Consider the following 13,733-nt stretch of genomic DNA (forward strand, 5'->3'; position numbering starts at 1 on the left):
CACAATATATATTATGGGGCCTTTGTTGTCTTTTCCTAGCGCTACCTCACACACATGAGGGGTGAGGGGGATGGTATTCCCTGTGTGGCGATGGGAATAAATAAAGGCAGACAGTGTGAATTGTGTGCATGGGTATATATGTATGTGTCTGTGTGTGTATTTATATATGGGTACATTGAGATGTATAGGTATGTATATTTGTGTGTGTGGACGTGTATGTATAAACATGTGTATGGGGGTGTGTTGGGCCATTTCTTTTGTCTGTTTCCTTGTGCTACCTCGCAAACGCGGGAGACCGACAAAGGAAAATAAATAAATGAATAAATATATATTATCCCTGGGGATAGGGGAGAAAGAATACTTCCCACGTATTCCCTGCGTGTCGTAGAAGGCGACTAAAAGGGAAGGGAGCGGTGGGCTGGAAATCCTCCCCCTCTCTTTTTTTTTTAATTTTCCAAATGAAGGAACAGAGAATGGGGCCAGAGGATATTCCCTCAAAGGCCCTGTCTTCTGTTCTTAACGCTACCTCGCTCTCGTGGGAAATGGCGAATAGTATGAAAAAATATATATATATATATATATATATATATATATATATATATATATATATATATATATATATATATATATATATATATGAAGTCAAGTATGAAGTCTGTTGGGGATGAGAGAGCTTGGGAAGTGAGTCAGTTGTTGTTCGCTGATGATACAGCGCTGGTGGCTGATTCATGTGAGAAACTGCAGAAGCTGGAGACTGAGTTTGGTAAAGTGTGTGAAAAAAGAAAGTTAAGAGGAAATGTGAATAAGAGCAAGGTTATTAGGTACAGTAGGGTTGAGGGTCTAGTCAATTGGGAGGTAAGTTGAATGGAGCAAAACTGGAGGAAGTAAAGTGTTTTAGATATCTGGGAGTGGATCTGGCAGCGGATGGAACCATGGAAGCGGAAGTGGATCATAGGGTGGGGGAGGGGGCGAAAATCCTGGGAGCCTCGAAGAATGTGTGGAAGTAGAGAACATTATCTCGGAAAGCAAAAATGGGTATGTTTGAAGGAATAGTGGTTCCAACAATGTTGTATGGTTGCGAGGCGTGGGCTATGGATAGAGTTGTGCGCAGGAGGATGGATGTGCTGGAAATGAGATGTTTGAGGACAATGTGTGGTGTGAGGTGGTTTGATCGAGTAAGTAACGTAAGGGTAAGAGAGATGTGTGGAAATAAAAAGAGCGTGGTTGAGAGAGCAGAAGAGGGTGTTTTGAAATGGTTTGGGCACATGGAGAGAATGAGTGAGGAAAGATTGACCAAGAGGATATATGTGTCGGAGGTGGAAGGAACGAGGAGAAGAGGGAGACCAAATTGGAGGTGGAAAGATGGAGTGAAAAAGATTTTGTGTGATCGGGGCCTGAACATGCAGGAGGGTGAAAGGAGGGCAAGGAATAGAGTGAATTGGAGCGATGTGGTATACCGGGGTTGACGTGCTATCAGTGGATTGAATCAGGGCACGTGAAGCGTCTGGGGTAAACCATGGAAAGCTGTGTAGGTATGTATATTTGCATGTGTGGACATATGTATATACATGTGTATGGGGGTGGGTTGGGCCATTTCTTTCGGCTGTTTCCTTGCGCTACCTCGCAAATGCGGGAAACAGCGACAAAGCAAAAAAAAAAAAAAATATATATATATATATATTTGGAAAGTAAGTTTGAATGGAGAAAAACTGGAGTAAGTGAAGTGTTTTAGATATCTGGCAGTGGATTTGGCAGCAGATGGAACCATGGAAGCAGAAGTGAATCATAGGGTGGGGGAGGGGGCAAAAGTTCAGTGATCGTTGAAAAATGTGTGGAAGTCATGAACGTTATCTTGGAAAGCAAAAATGGGTATGTTTCAGGGAATAGTGGTTCCAACAATGTTATATGGTTGCGAGGTGTGGGCTATAGAGAGAGTTGTGCGGAGGAGGGTGGATTTGCTGGAAATAAGATGTTTGAGGACAGTATGTGGCGTGAGGTGGTTTGATCGAGTAAGTAATGAGAGGGTGAGAGAGATGTGTGGCAGAAAAAAGAGTGTGGTTGAGAGAGCAGAAGAGGGTGTTTTGAAATGGTTTGATCACATGGAGAGGATGAGTGAGGAAAGATTGACAAAGAGGATATATGGGTCATAGGTGGAGGGAACGAGGAGAAGTGGAAGACCAAATTGGAGTGGAAAGATGGAGTGAAAAAGATTTTGAATGATCAGACCTGAACATGCAGGAGGGTGAAAGGCGGGCAGGGAATAGAGTGAATTGGAACAATTTGGTATACCGGGGTCGACTTGCTGTCAATGGATTGAACCGGTGCATGTGAAGCGTGTGGGGTAAACCATGGAAAGTTCTGTGGGGCCTGGATGTGGAAAGGGAGCTGTGGTTTTGGTGCATTCTACATGACAGCTAGAGACTGAGTGTGAACGAACATGGCCTTTGTTGTGTTATCCTAGCGCTACCTCACGCACATATGGGGAAGGGGGCAGAAAGTATGAATTATGTACATATGTATATATGTATATGTCTGTATGTGTATATATATGTATACGTTGAGATGTATAAGTATGTATATGTGATGTGTGTGGATGTGTACGTATATACATGTGGATGTGGGTGGGTTGGGCCATTCTTTCGTCTGTTTCCTTGTGCTACCTCGCTAATGCAGGAGACAGCAACAAAGTATAATAGATATATATTTTTATTTCTTTATTTATTTTCCTTTGTCGCTGTCTCCCGCGTTAGCGAGGTGGTGCAAGGAAACAGACAAAAGAATGGCCCACCCCACCCACATACACATGTATATACATTCACGTCCACACATGCAAATATTTATACCTATACATCTCAACGTATACATATATATACACACACAGACATATACATATGTACACATGTAAGTACTTCAAACTGCCTTTATTGATTCCCATCGCCACCCCACCACACATGAAATAACAACCCCCTTCCTCTGCATATGTGTGAAACAGCGCTAAGAAAAGACAACAAAGGCCACTTTCATTCACACTCAGTCCCTAACTGTCATGTATAATGCATTGAAACCACAGCACCTTTCCACATCCAGGCCCCACAGAACTTTCCATGGTTTACCCCAGATTCTTCACACACCCTGTTTCAATTCATTAACAGCACATCGACCCTGGTATACCACATCGTTCCAATTCACTCTATTCCTTGCACGCCTTTCACCCTCCTGCATGTTCATGCCCCGATCACTCAAAATCTTTTTCACTCCATCTTTCCTCCTCCAATTTGGTCTCCCACTTCTCCTCGTTTCCTCCACCTCTGACACATAAATCCTCTTGGTCAATCTTTCCTCACTCATTCTCTCAATGTGACCAAACCATTTCAAAACACCCTCTTCTGCTCTCTCAACCACTCTCCTTTTATTACTACACATCTCTCTTACCCTATTATTACTTACTCGATCAAACCACCTCACATCACATATTGTCCTCAAACATCTCATTTCCAGCACATCCACCCTCCTCCGCACAACTCTATCTATAGCCCACGCCTTGCAACCATATAACATTGTTGGAACCACTATTCCTTCAAACATACCCATTTTTGCTTTCCGAGAAAATGTTCTCGACTTTTACACATTCTTCAACGCTCTCAGAACTTTCACCCCCTCCCCCACCCTATGATTCACTTCCTTTTCCATGGTTTCATCCGCTGCCAGATCCACTCCCAGAATTCTAAAACACTTCACTTCCTCCAGTTTTTCTCCATTCAAGCTTACCTCCCAATTGACTTGTCCCTCAACCCTACTGTACCTAATAACCTTGCTTTTATTCACATTTACTCTCAGCTTTTTTCCTTCATGCACTTTACCATACTCAGTCACCAGCTTCTGCAGTTTTTCACACGAATCAGCCACCTGCGCTGTATCATCAGCGAACAACAACTGACTCACTTCCCAAGCTCTCTCATCCACAACATAGTGCATACTTACCCCCCTTTCCAAAACTCTTGCATTCACCTCCCTAACAACCCCATCCATAAACAAATTAAACAACCATGGAGACCAACATTCACTGAAACCAATCACTTTCCTCTCTTGCTACACGTATACATGCCTTACATCCTCGATAAAAACTTATCACTGCTTCTAACAACTTTCCCCCCACACCATATATTCTTAATACCTTCCACAGAGCATCTCTATCAACCCTGTCATATGCCTTCTCCAGATCCATAAATGCTACATACAAATCCATTTGTTTTTCTAAGTATTTCTCACATACATTCAGATACATATTTATTCTTGCTGCCCTCATCCATTCCCGCCTCCACTCCGCCTTACATGAAATGGCATCCCCCTCCTCCCCAGCACGTGTGAGGTAGCAATAGGAAAAGACAACTAAGGCCATATTCGTCCAAATGCCTCTCTCTTCTCTTTCACTAACAATCTTACTTCTTCATCAAATCATTCACTACCCTTTCTAATCTGCCCAACTCCCACCTTTCTCATGCCATAGGTATCTTTTGTGCAAGCTGTCACTGTTTCCTTGAATACATCCCATTCCTCCCCCACTCCCCTTACTTCCTTTGCTCTCACCTTTTTCCATTCTGCACTCAATCTCTCCTGGTACTTCCTCACACAAGTCTCCTATCTCCTTTTTTCTCATCTTGATTACATCCACACACATTTAAACACCCCAATCTGAGCCTTCGAGGAGGATGAGTACTCCCCGCATGACTCCATCTTCTGTTTCCCCTTTTAGATAGTTAGATATACTTAATCGCTGTTTTCCACATCAGCGAGGTAGCGCCAGGAAACAGACGAGGAGTGGCCCATCCACTCATATGCACATATATGTACATAAATGCCCATACACACTCGTATACATGCACAGACATAAACATGTATACGCACGTACATATTCATACTTGCTTGCCTTCATCCATTCCTGTTGCTACCCCGCTACATGGGAAATAGCATCCTCCCTCCCCTTCAGCGAGGTAGCACCAGGAAAAGATGAAATAGGCCACATTCATTCACACTCAGTGTCTAGCCGTCATCCAGGCCCTGCAGACCTTTCCATGGTTTACCCCAGACGCTTCACACGCCCTGATTCAATCTATTGACAGCACGTCAACACTGGTACACCACATCGTTCAAATTCACTCTATTTCTTGCATGCCTTTCATCCTCTTGTATGTTCAGGCCCCAGTTGCCCAGAATGTTCTGGAAGGAGGTAAATAAAGTGCGTAAGACAAGGGAGCATATGGGAACTTCAGTGAAGGGCGCAAATGGGGAGGTGATAACAAGTAGTGGTGATGTGAGAAGGAGATGGAGTGAGTATTTTGAAGGTTTGTTGAATGTGTTTGATGATAGAGTGGCAGATATAGGGTGTTTTGGTCGAGGTGGTGTGCAAAGTGAGAGGGTTAGGGAAAATGATTTGGTAAACAGAGAAGAGGTAGTGAAAGCTTTGCGGAAGATGAAAGCCGGCAAGGCAGCAGGTTTGGATGGTATTGCAGTGGAATTTATTAAAAAGGGGGATGACTGTATTGTTGACTTGTTGGTAAGGTTATTTAATGTATGTATGACTCATGGTGAGGTGCCTGAGGATTGGCGGAATGCGTGCATAGTGCCATTGTACAAAGGCAAAGGGGATAAGAGTGAGTGCTCAAATTACAGAGGTATAAGTTTGTTGAGTATTCCTGGTAAATTATATGGGAGGGTATTGATTGAGAGGGTGAAGGCATGTACAGAGCATCAGATTGGGGAAGAGCAGTGTGGTTTCAGAAGTGGTAGAGGATGTGTGGATCAGGTGTTTGCTTTGAAGAATGTATGTGAGAAATACTTAGAAAAGCAAATGGATTTGTATGTAGCATTTATGGATCTGGAGAAGGCATATGATAGAGTTGATAGAGATGCTCTGTGGAAGGTATTAAGAATATATGGTGTGGGAGGAAAGTTGTTAGAAGCAGTGAAAAGTTTTTATCGAGGATGTAAGGCATGTGTACGTGTAGGAAGAGAGGAAAGTGATTGGTTCTCAGTGAATGTAGGTTTGCGGCAGGGGTGTGTGATGTCTCCATGGTTGTTTAATTTGTTTATGGATGGGGTTGTTAGGGAGGTAAATGCAAGAGTTTTGGAAAGAGGGGCAAGTATGAAGTCTGTTGGGGATGAGAGAGCTTGGGAAGTGAGTCAGTTGTTGTTCGCTGATGATACAGCGCTGGTGGCTGATTCATGTGAGAAACTGCAGAAGCTGGTGACTGAGTTTGGTAAAGTGTGTGGAAGAAGAAAGTTAAGAGTAAATGTGAATAAGAGCAAGGTTATTAGGTACAGTAGGGTTGAGGGTCAAGTCAATTGGGAGGTGAGTTTGAATGGAGAAAAACTGGAGGAAGTGAAGTGTTTTAGATATCTGGGAGTGGATCTGGCAGCGGATGGAACCATGGAAGCGGAAGTGGATCATAGGGTGGGGGAGGGGGCGAAAATTCTGGGGGCCTTGAAAAATGTGTGGAAGTCGAGAACATTATCTCGGAAAGCAAAAATGGGTATGTTTGAAGGAATAGTGGTTCCAACAATGTTGTATGGTTGCGAGGCGTGGGCTATGGATAGAGTTGTGCGTAGGAGGATGGATGTGCTGGAAATGAGATGTTTGAGGACAATGTGTGGTGTGAGGTGGTTTGATCGAGTAAGTAACGTAAGGGTAAGAGAGATGTGTGGAAATAAAAAGAGCGTGGTTGAGAGAGCAGAAGAGGGTGTTTTGAAGTGGTTTGGGCACATGGAGAGAATGAGTGAGGAAAGATTGACCAAGAGGATATATGTGTCGGAGGTGGAGGGAACGAGGAGAAGAGGGAGACCAAATTGGAGGTGGAAAGATGGAGTGAAAAAGATTTTGTGTGATCGGGGCCTGAACATGCAGGAGGGTGAAAGGAGGGCAAGGAATAGAGTGAATTGGAGCGATGTGGTATACCGGGGTTGACGTGCTGTCAGTGGATTGAATCAAGGCATGTGAAGCGTCTGGGGTAAACCATGGAAAGCTGTGTAGGTATGTATATTTGCGTGTGTGGACGTATGTATATACATGTGTATGGGGGGGGTTGGGCCATTTCTTTCGTCTGTTTCCTTGCGCTAGCTCGCAAACGCAGGAGACAGCGACAAAGTATAATAAAATAATAAAAAATAATACTTCCTCCTTCAATGTGGTCTCCCACTTTTCCTTCTTCCCTCCACCTCTGACACATATATTCTCTTTGTCAATCTTTCCTCACTCATTCTCTCCATATATCCAAACCATTTCAACACACCCTCTTCTGCTCTCAGGCACCTCTTTTTATTTTCACATATCACTTTTACCCTTTCATTACTAACTCAATCACACCACCTCACAACCACCTCACACCACATATTGTCCTCAAACATTTTATTTCCAACACACCCACCCTCCTCCATACAACCCTATCCATAGCTCATACTTCACAACTATATGACATTATTAGAACTACTATTCCTTCAAACATACCAATTTTTACTCGTGAAATAACATTCTCACCTTTACACATTCTTCATCGCTCGCAGAACCTTTACCCCCAGCCCCACCCTGTGACTCATTTCCTTTTCTGTGATTCCATCCACTGCTAAGTCCACTCCCAGATATCTAAAACACTTCACGTCCTCCAATTTTTTCCATTCAAACTTACATCCCAGTTAACTTGTCCCTCAAGCCTACTGAGCCGAGTAACTTTGTCCTTATTCACATTTACTCTCAGCCTTCTTCTTTCACTTACTTTCCAAACTCAGTCATGAACCTTTGCAGTATCTCACAAGAATCAGCCATTAGAGCTGTGTCATCAGCGAACAACTGACACTTCCTAGTCCCTCTCATCCACAACGGACTGCATACTTGCTCCTCTCATCAAAACTCTTGCATTAATCTCACTACCCCCCCCCCCCCCCTCCATCCATAAACAAATTAAACAACCATGGGAACATCACATCCCCCTGCCTCAAACTGACATTCACTGGAAACCAATCACTCTCTATTCCTACTTGTACACATGCCTTACATTCTTGGTAAAAACTTTTCACTACTTCTAGCAACTTACCTCACACACTGTATACTCTGAAAACCTTCCACAAAGCATCTCTATCAACCCTATCACATGCCTTCTCCAGATCCATAAATGCTACATACAAATCCATCTGTTTTTCTAAGTATTTCTCACATACATTCTTCAAAGCAAACACTTGATCCACACATCCTCTACCACTTTTGAAGCCACATTGCTCTTCCCCAATCTGATGCTCTGTACATGCCTTCACCCTCTCAATTAATACCCTCCCATATAATTTCCCAGGAATACTCAACAAACTTATGCCTCTGTAGTTTGTACACTCACCTTTATCCCCTTTGCCTTTGTACATTGGTACTATGCATGCACTCCTCCAATTCTCAGGCACTTCACTGTGATCCATACATACATTGAATATCATTTCCAACCAGTCAACAACACAGTCACTCCCGTTTTTAATAAATTCCACTGGAGTACCATATAAATCTGCTGCCTTGCTGGATTTCATCTTCCGCAAAGCTTTCACTACCTCCACTGCTTACCAAACCATTCTCCCTAACCTTCTGACTTTACACACCACCATGAGCAACAACACCCTATATCTTCCAGTCTATCATTAAACACATTTAACAAACCTTCAAAATAATCCAGCTCCTTCTCACTTCATCACTACCTGTTATTACCTCCCCATTTGCCCCTTTCACTGATGTTCACATTTGCTCTCGTCTTACGCACATTATTTACATCCTTCCAAAACATCTTTTAATTCTCCCTAAAATTTAATGATACTCTCTCACCTCAATTCTCATTTGCCCTCTTTTTCAGCTCTTGCAACTCTCTTGTGACCTGTCGCTTTCTTTTATACATCTCCCAGTCATTTCCACTACTTCCCTGGAAGTACTGCCTCTCTTTTCTCTTTCACTAACAACCTTAATTCTTCAGCCCACCATTCACTACAATTTTTAATCTGCCCACCTCCCACCTCTCTCATGGCACATGCATCTTTTGCAGAAGCCAATAGTGTTTCCCTAAATACATCCCATTCCTCACCCACTCCCTCAAGTCATTTGCTCTTACCTTTTGCCATTCTATACTCAGTCTCTTCTGGTACTTCCTCACAAAAGTCTCCTTTCCAAGCTCACTTACTCTTACTACTCTCTTCTCCCCAACAGTCTCTCTTCTTTACTGTAAACCTCTATAAATCTTCACTTTGCCTCCACAAGATAGTGATCAGAGATCCCTTCAGCTTCCCTTCTCAGCACATTAACATCCAAAAGTCTCTCTTTTACATGCCTATCAATTAACACATAGTCCAATAATGCCCTTTTACCATCTCTCCTACTCACATACGTGTACTTATATATCTCTCTTTTTAAACCAGGTATTTCCAATCGCCAGTCCTTTTTCAGCACATAAATCCAGAAGCTCTTCACCGTTTCCATTTACAACACTGAACACCCCTTGTACACCAATTATACCCTCAACTGCCACATTACTCACCTTTGCATTTACATCACCCCTCTCAACACATTAATATGCAAAGTCTCTCTTTTATATGCCTATCAATTAACTTATATGATAATGCCCTTTGACCATCTCTCCTCCTTACTTATGTATATGTGTGTATCTCTCTCTTTTTAAACTGTTTTCAGTCACCTGTATTTTTTTAGCACACAAAATTACTGGCTCTTCTCTCCACTTCCAATCACAACACTGAATACCCCATGTACACCAACTACATCCTAAACTGCCACATTACTCACCTTCGCATGTAGATAGTCACCTTTGCATTTAGATCACCCATCATTAATACCCAGTCTCATGCATCAAAGCTGCTGACACTCTCACTCAGCTGCTCCCAAAACACTTTCTTCTCATGATCTTTCTTCCAATGACTAGGTGCTTAGGCACCAATAGTCACCCATCTCTCTCTATCCACTTTCAGTCTTACCCACATCAGTCTAGAATTTACTTCCTTACACTTATCACACACTCCCACAACAATTGTTTCAGTAGTGCTTCTCCTTCCTTAGCTCTTGTCCTCTCGCCAACCCCTGACTTTACCCCCAAGATGTTTCCAAACCACTCTTTCTCTTTCCATTTGAGCTTCATTTCACTCAGAGCCAGAACATCCAGGTTTCTTTCTTCAAACATACTACCTATCTCTCCTTTCTTCTCATCTCAGTTACATTCACACATTCAGACACCCCAATCTGAGCCTTCAAGGAGAATGAGCACTCCCTGCGTGACTCCTCCTTCTGTTTCCTCTTTTAGAAATTGAAAGATATTGAGTGATGTCCTCAGAAATTTCCTCCTAGAATGCATATGATGTGTATTAATGAAACTGGGATTCATTTACAGATTGCCTGAGAATCCCACGGACACTCCAGAAGATAATGCTTTACTCCGTATGGATGGATTGCCTCAGTTTGATCAACTCACCGCTGATAAGTGCTGGACTGGGATTGGCAAACTAGCACTAGAGTATGAATCTAAAGTTTGGGCTGTGGAAGAAATGGCAAGAAGTGAGTAGGCTGTTGAGTTTTAAACTTTACTTTTTTTCTTTCTTTTCCTATTGTTAGGGGATTGTTTATATTTTGTTCCATGAGCATGAGATAGCCTATATGATGCAGTATCTCTTGAAAATCAAGGTTTGGACTTTCAGGCTTTCAGTATTTCCAGTAAGGAAGCACTGGCCTTCCTCACCCTTTGGTAACCATTCAGTCAAGATTGTAGCAGTTTGCTTGTTTTGGGTCTGTTACAGAGATGATGTCATCACTCTACTCAGTCCCAGTTATCAGCAGCTCAAAATTCTGTAGGATTGCCTTCTGTCATGATACCTGCTTCTTGCCATTATACTGACTTTTTTCTTCCAAATTTATTCTTTGGTTTATTTAGATATTGGTGCACTGCATGTGTCCTGTGGTCACTGTTTTAGAATACTTGATTTGTATTTATAGGGGATAGGGGAGAAAGAAGGCGACTAAAGGAGGCCGGAGTGGGGGGCTGGAAACCCCCCCCTTGTATTTTAATTTCTAAAAGGGGAAACGGAAGGAGTCAAGCAGGGAGTGATCATCCTCCTCGAAGGCTCAGATTGGGGTGTCTGAATATGCGTGGATGTAACCAAGATGAGAAGAAAGGAGAGATAGGTAGTATGTGTGAGGAAAGGAACCTGGATATTTTGGCTCTTGAGTGAAAGGAAGCTCAAGGGTAAACAGAAGAGTGATTTGGGAATGTCTTGAGAGTAAAGTCAGGGGTTGGTGAGAAGACAAGAGCAAAGGAAGGAGTAGCACTACAGAAACAGGAGTTGTGGGAGTATGTGACAGTGTAAGAAAGTAAATTCTAGATTGATATGGGTAAAACTGAAAGTGGAAGGAGAGAGATGGGAGATTATTGGTGCCTATGCACCTGATCATGAGAAGAAAGATCATGAGAGGCAAGTGTTTCAGGAGCAGCTGAGTGAGTGTGTTAGCAGCTTTGGTGCACAAGACCAGGTTATAGTTATGGGTGATTTGAATGCGAAGGTGAGTAATGTGCATTTGAGTGTATAATTGGTTTACTTAGGGTGTTCAGTGTTGTTAATGGAAATGGTGAAGAGCATGTGGATTTGTGTGCTGAAAAAGGACTGGTGATTGGGAATACCTGATTTAAAAAGTATACATATTTGAGTAGGAGAGATGGTCAAAGGGCATTATTGGATTATGTGTTAATTGATAGGTGTGTAAAAGAGAGACTTTTCGATGTTAATGTGCTGAGAGGGGCAGCAGGAGGGATGTCTGATCACTATCTTGTGGAGGCAAAGGTGAAGATTTGTAGAGGTTTTCAGAAAATAAGAGAGAATGTTAGGGAGAAGAGAATGGTAAGAGTAAGTGAGCTTGGAAAGGAGACCTGTGTGAGGAAGTATCAGGAGAGATTGAGTGTAGAATGGCAAAAGGTGAGACCAAATGACATGAGGGGAGTGGGGGAGGAATGGGATGTATTTACGGAAGCAGTGATGGCTTGTGCAAATGTTGCATGTGGTATGAGAAAGGTAGGAGGTGGGCAGATTAAAAAGGCTAGTGAGTGGTGGGATGAAGAATTAATGTTAGTGAAAGAGAGGCATTTGGACAATGTTGCAGGCAACTGGTGCAAATGACTGGGAGATGTATAAAAGAATGTGGGAGGATGTCAAGAGAAAGGTGCAAGAGGTGAAAAAGAGGACAAATGAGAGTTGGGGTGAGAGAGTATCATTGAATGTTAGGGTGAATAAAAAGATGTTTTGGAAGGAGATGAATAACGTGCTTAAGACAAGAGAGCAAATGGGAGCATTGGTGAAGGGGGCAAATGGAGAGGTGATAAAAAGTAGTGATGAAGTGAGGAGATGGAGTGAGTATTTTGAAATTTGTTGTATGTGTTTGATGGTAGAATGGCAGATATAGGGCATTTTAGTCGGGCTGGTGTGCAAAGTGAGAGGGTCAGGGAGAATGGTTTGGTAATCAAAGAAGAGGTAGTGAAAGCTTTGTGGAAGATGAAAGCTGGTAATGCGGCGGGTTTGGATGGTATTGCTATGGAATTTATTAAAAAAGGTGTTGACTGTGTTATTGTTTGGTTGGTAAGGATATTTAATGTAAGAATGGATCATAGTGAAGTGCCTGAGGATTGGCAGAATGCATGCATAGTGCTATTATACAAAGGCAAAGGGGATAAAGGTGAGTGTTCAAACTACAAAGGCATAAGTTTATTCAATATTTCTAGGAAATTATATGGGAGGGTATTGATTAATAGGGTAAAGGCTTTTACAGAGCATCAGATTGGGGAAGAGCAGTGTGGTTTCAGAAGTGGTAGAGGATGTGTGGATGAGGTGTTTGCTTTGAAAAATGTATGTGAGAAATACTTAGGAAATCAGATGGATTTATATGTAACATTTATGGATCTGGAGAACGCATATAATAGGTTTGATAGAGGTGCTTTGTGGAAGGTTTTAGTGCCATTATACAAAGGCAAAGGGGATAAAGGTAAGTGTTCAAACTACAAAGGCATAAGTTTATTGAATATTCCTAGGAAATTATATGGGAGGGTATTGATTAATAGGGTAAAGGCTTGTACAGAGCATCAGATTGGGGAAGAGCAGTGTGGTTTCAGAAGTGGTAGAGGATGTGTGGATGAGGTGTTTGCTTTGAAAAATGTATGTGAGAAATACTTAGGAAATCAGATGGATTTATATGTAACATTTATAGATCTGGAGAAGGCATATGATAGGTTTGATAGAGATGCTTTGTGGAAGGTTTTAAGAGTATATGGTGTTGGAGGTAAGTTGCTAGAAGCAATGAAAAGATTTTATTGAGGATGTAAGGCATGTTTATGTGTAGGAAGAGAGGAAAGTGATTGGTTCCCAGTGAATGCATCACTGGGAAACATCACGCACCCCTGCTTTGCAGCAGGGGTGCGTGATGTTTTCGTATCTGTTTAATTTCTTTATGGATGGGGTGGTTATGGGGGTGAATGAAAGAGTTTTGGAGAGAGGGGCAAGTATGCTGTCTGTTGTGGATGAGAGAGCTTAGGAAGTGAGTCAGTTGATGTGTGCTGATGATACTGCACTGGAAGCTAATTCAGGTGAGAAACTACAGAAGTTGGTGACTGAGTTTTGTAAAGTGTGTGAAAGAGAATGTTAAGAGTAACTGTGAATAAGAGCAAGATTATTAG

At 42.3% G+C, this 13,733-nt stretch overlaps 1 protein-coding gene across 1 annotated transcript in view; it reads left to right on the forward strand.

The window, feature by feature from the left end:
- LOC139760211 (uncharacterized) overlaps positions 1–13,733 on the forward strand; it is a 543,167-nt gene that overhangs the window by 37,521 nt on the left and 491,913 nt on the right. Inside the window, exon 2 of the mRNA XM_071683146.1 lies at positions 10,413–10,576. Coding sequence (XP_071539247.1) covers positions 10,413–10,576 — 164 coding nt within the window. The remainder of the gene's footprint in view (positions 1–10,412; positions 10,577–13,733) is intronic.

Source organism: Panulirus ornatus, chromosome 35 (assembly GCF_036320965.1).
Source record: "Panulirus ornatus isolate Po-2019 chromosome 35, ASM3632096v1, whole genome shotgun sequence".
In the NCBI taxonomy this organism is placed as follows: Eukaryota; Metazoa; Arthropoda; class Malacostraca; order Decapoda; family Palinuridae; genus Panulirus; species Panulirus ornatus.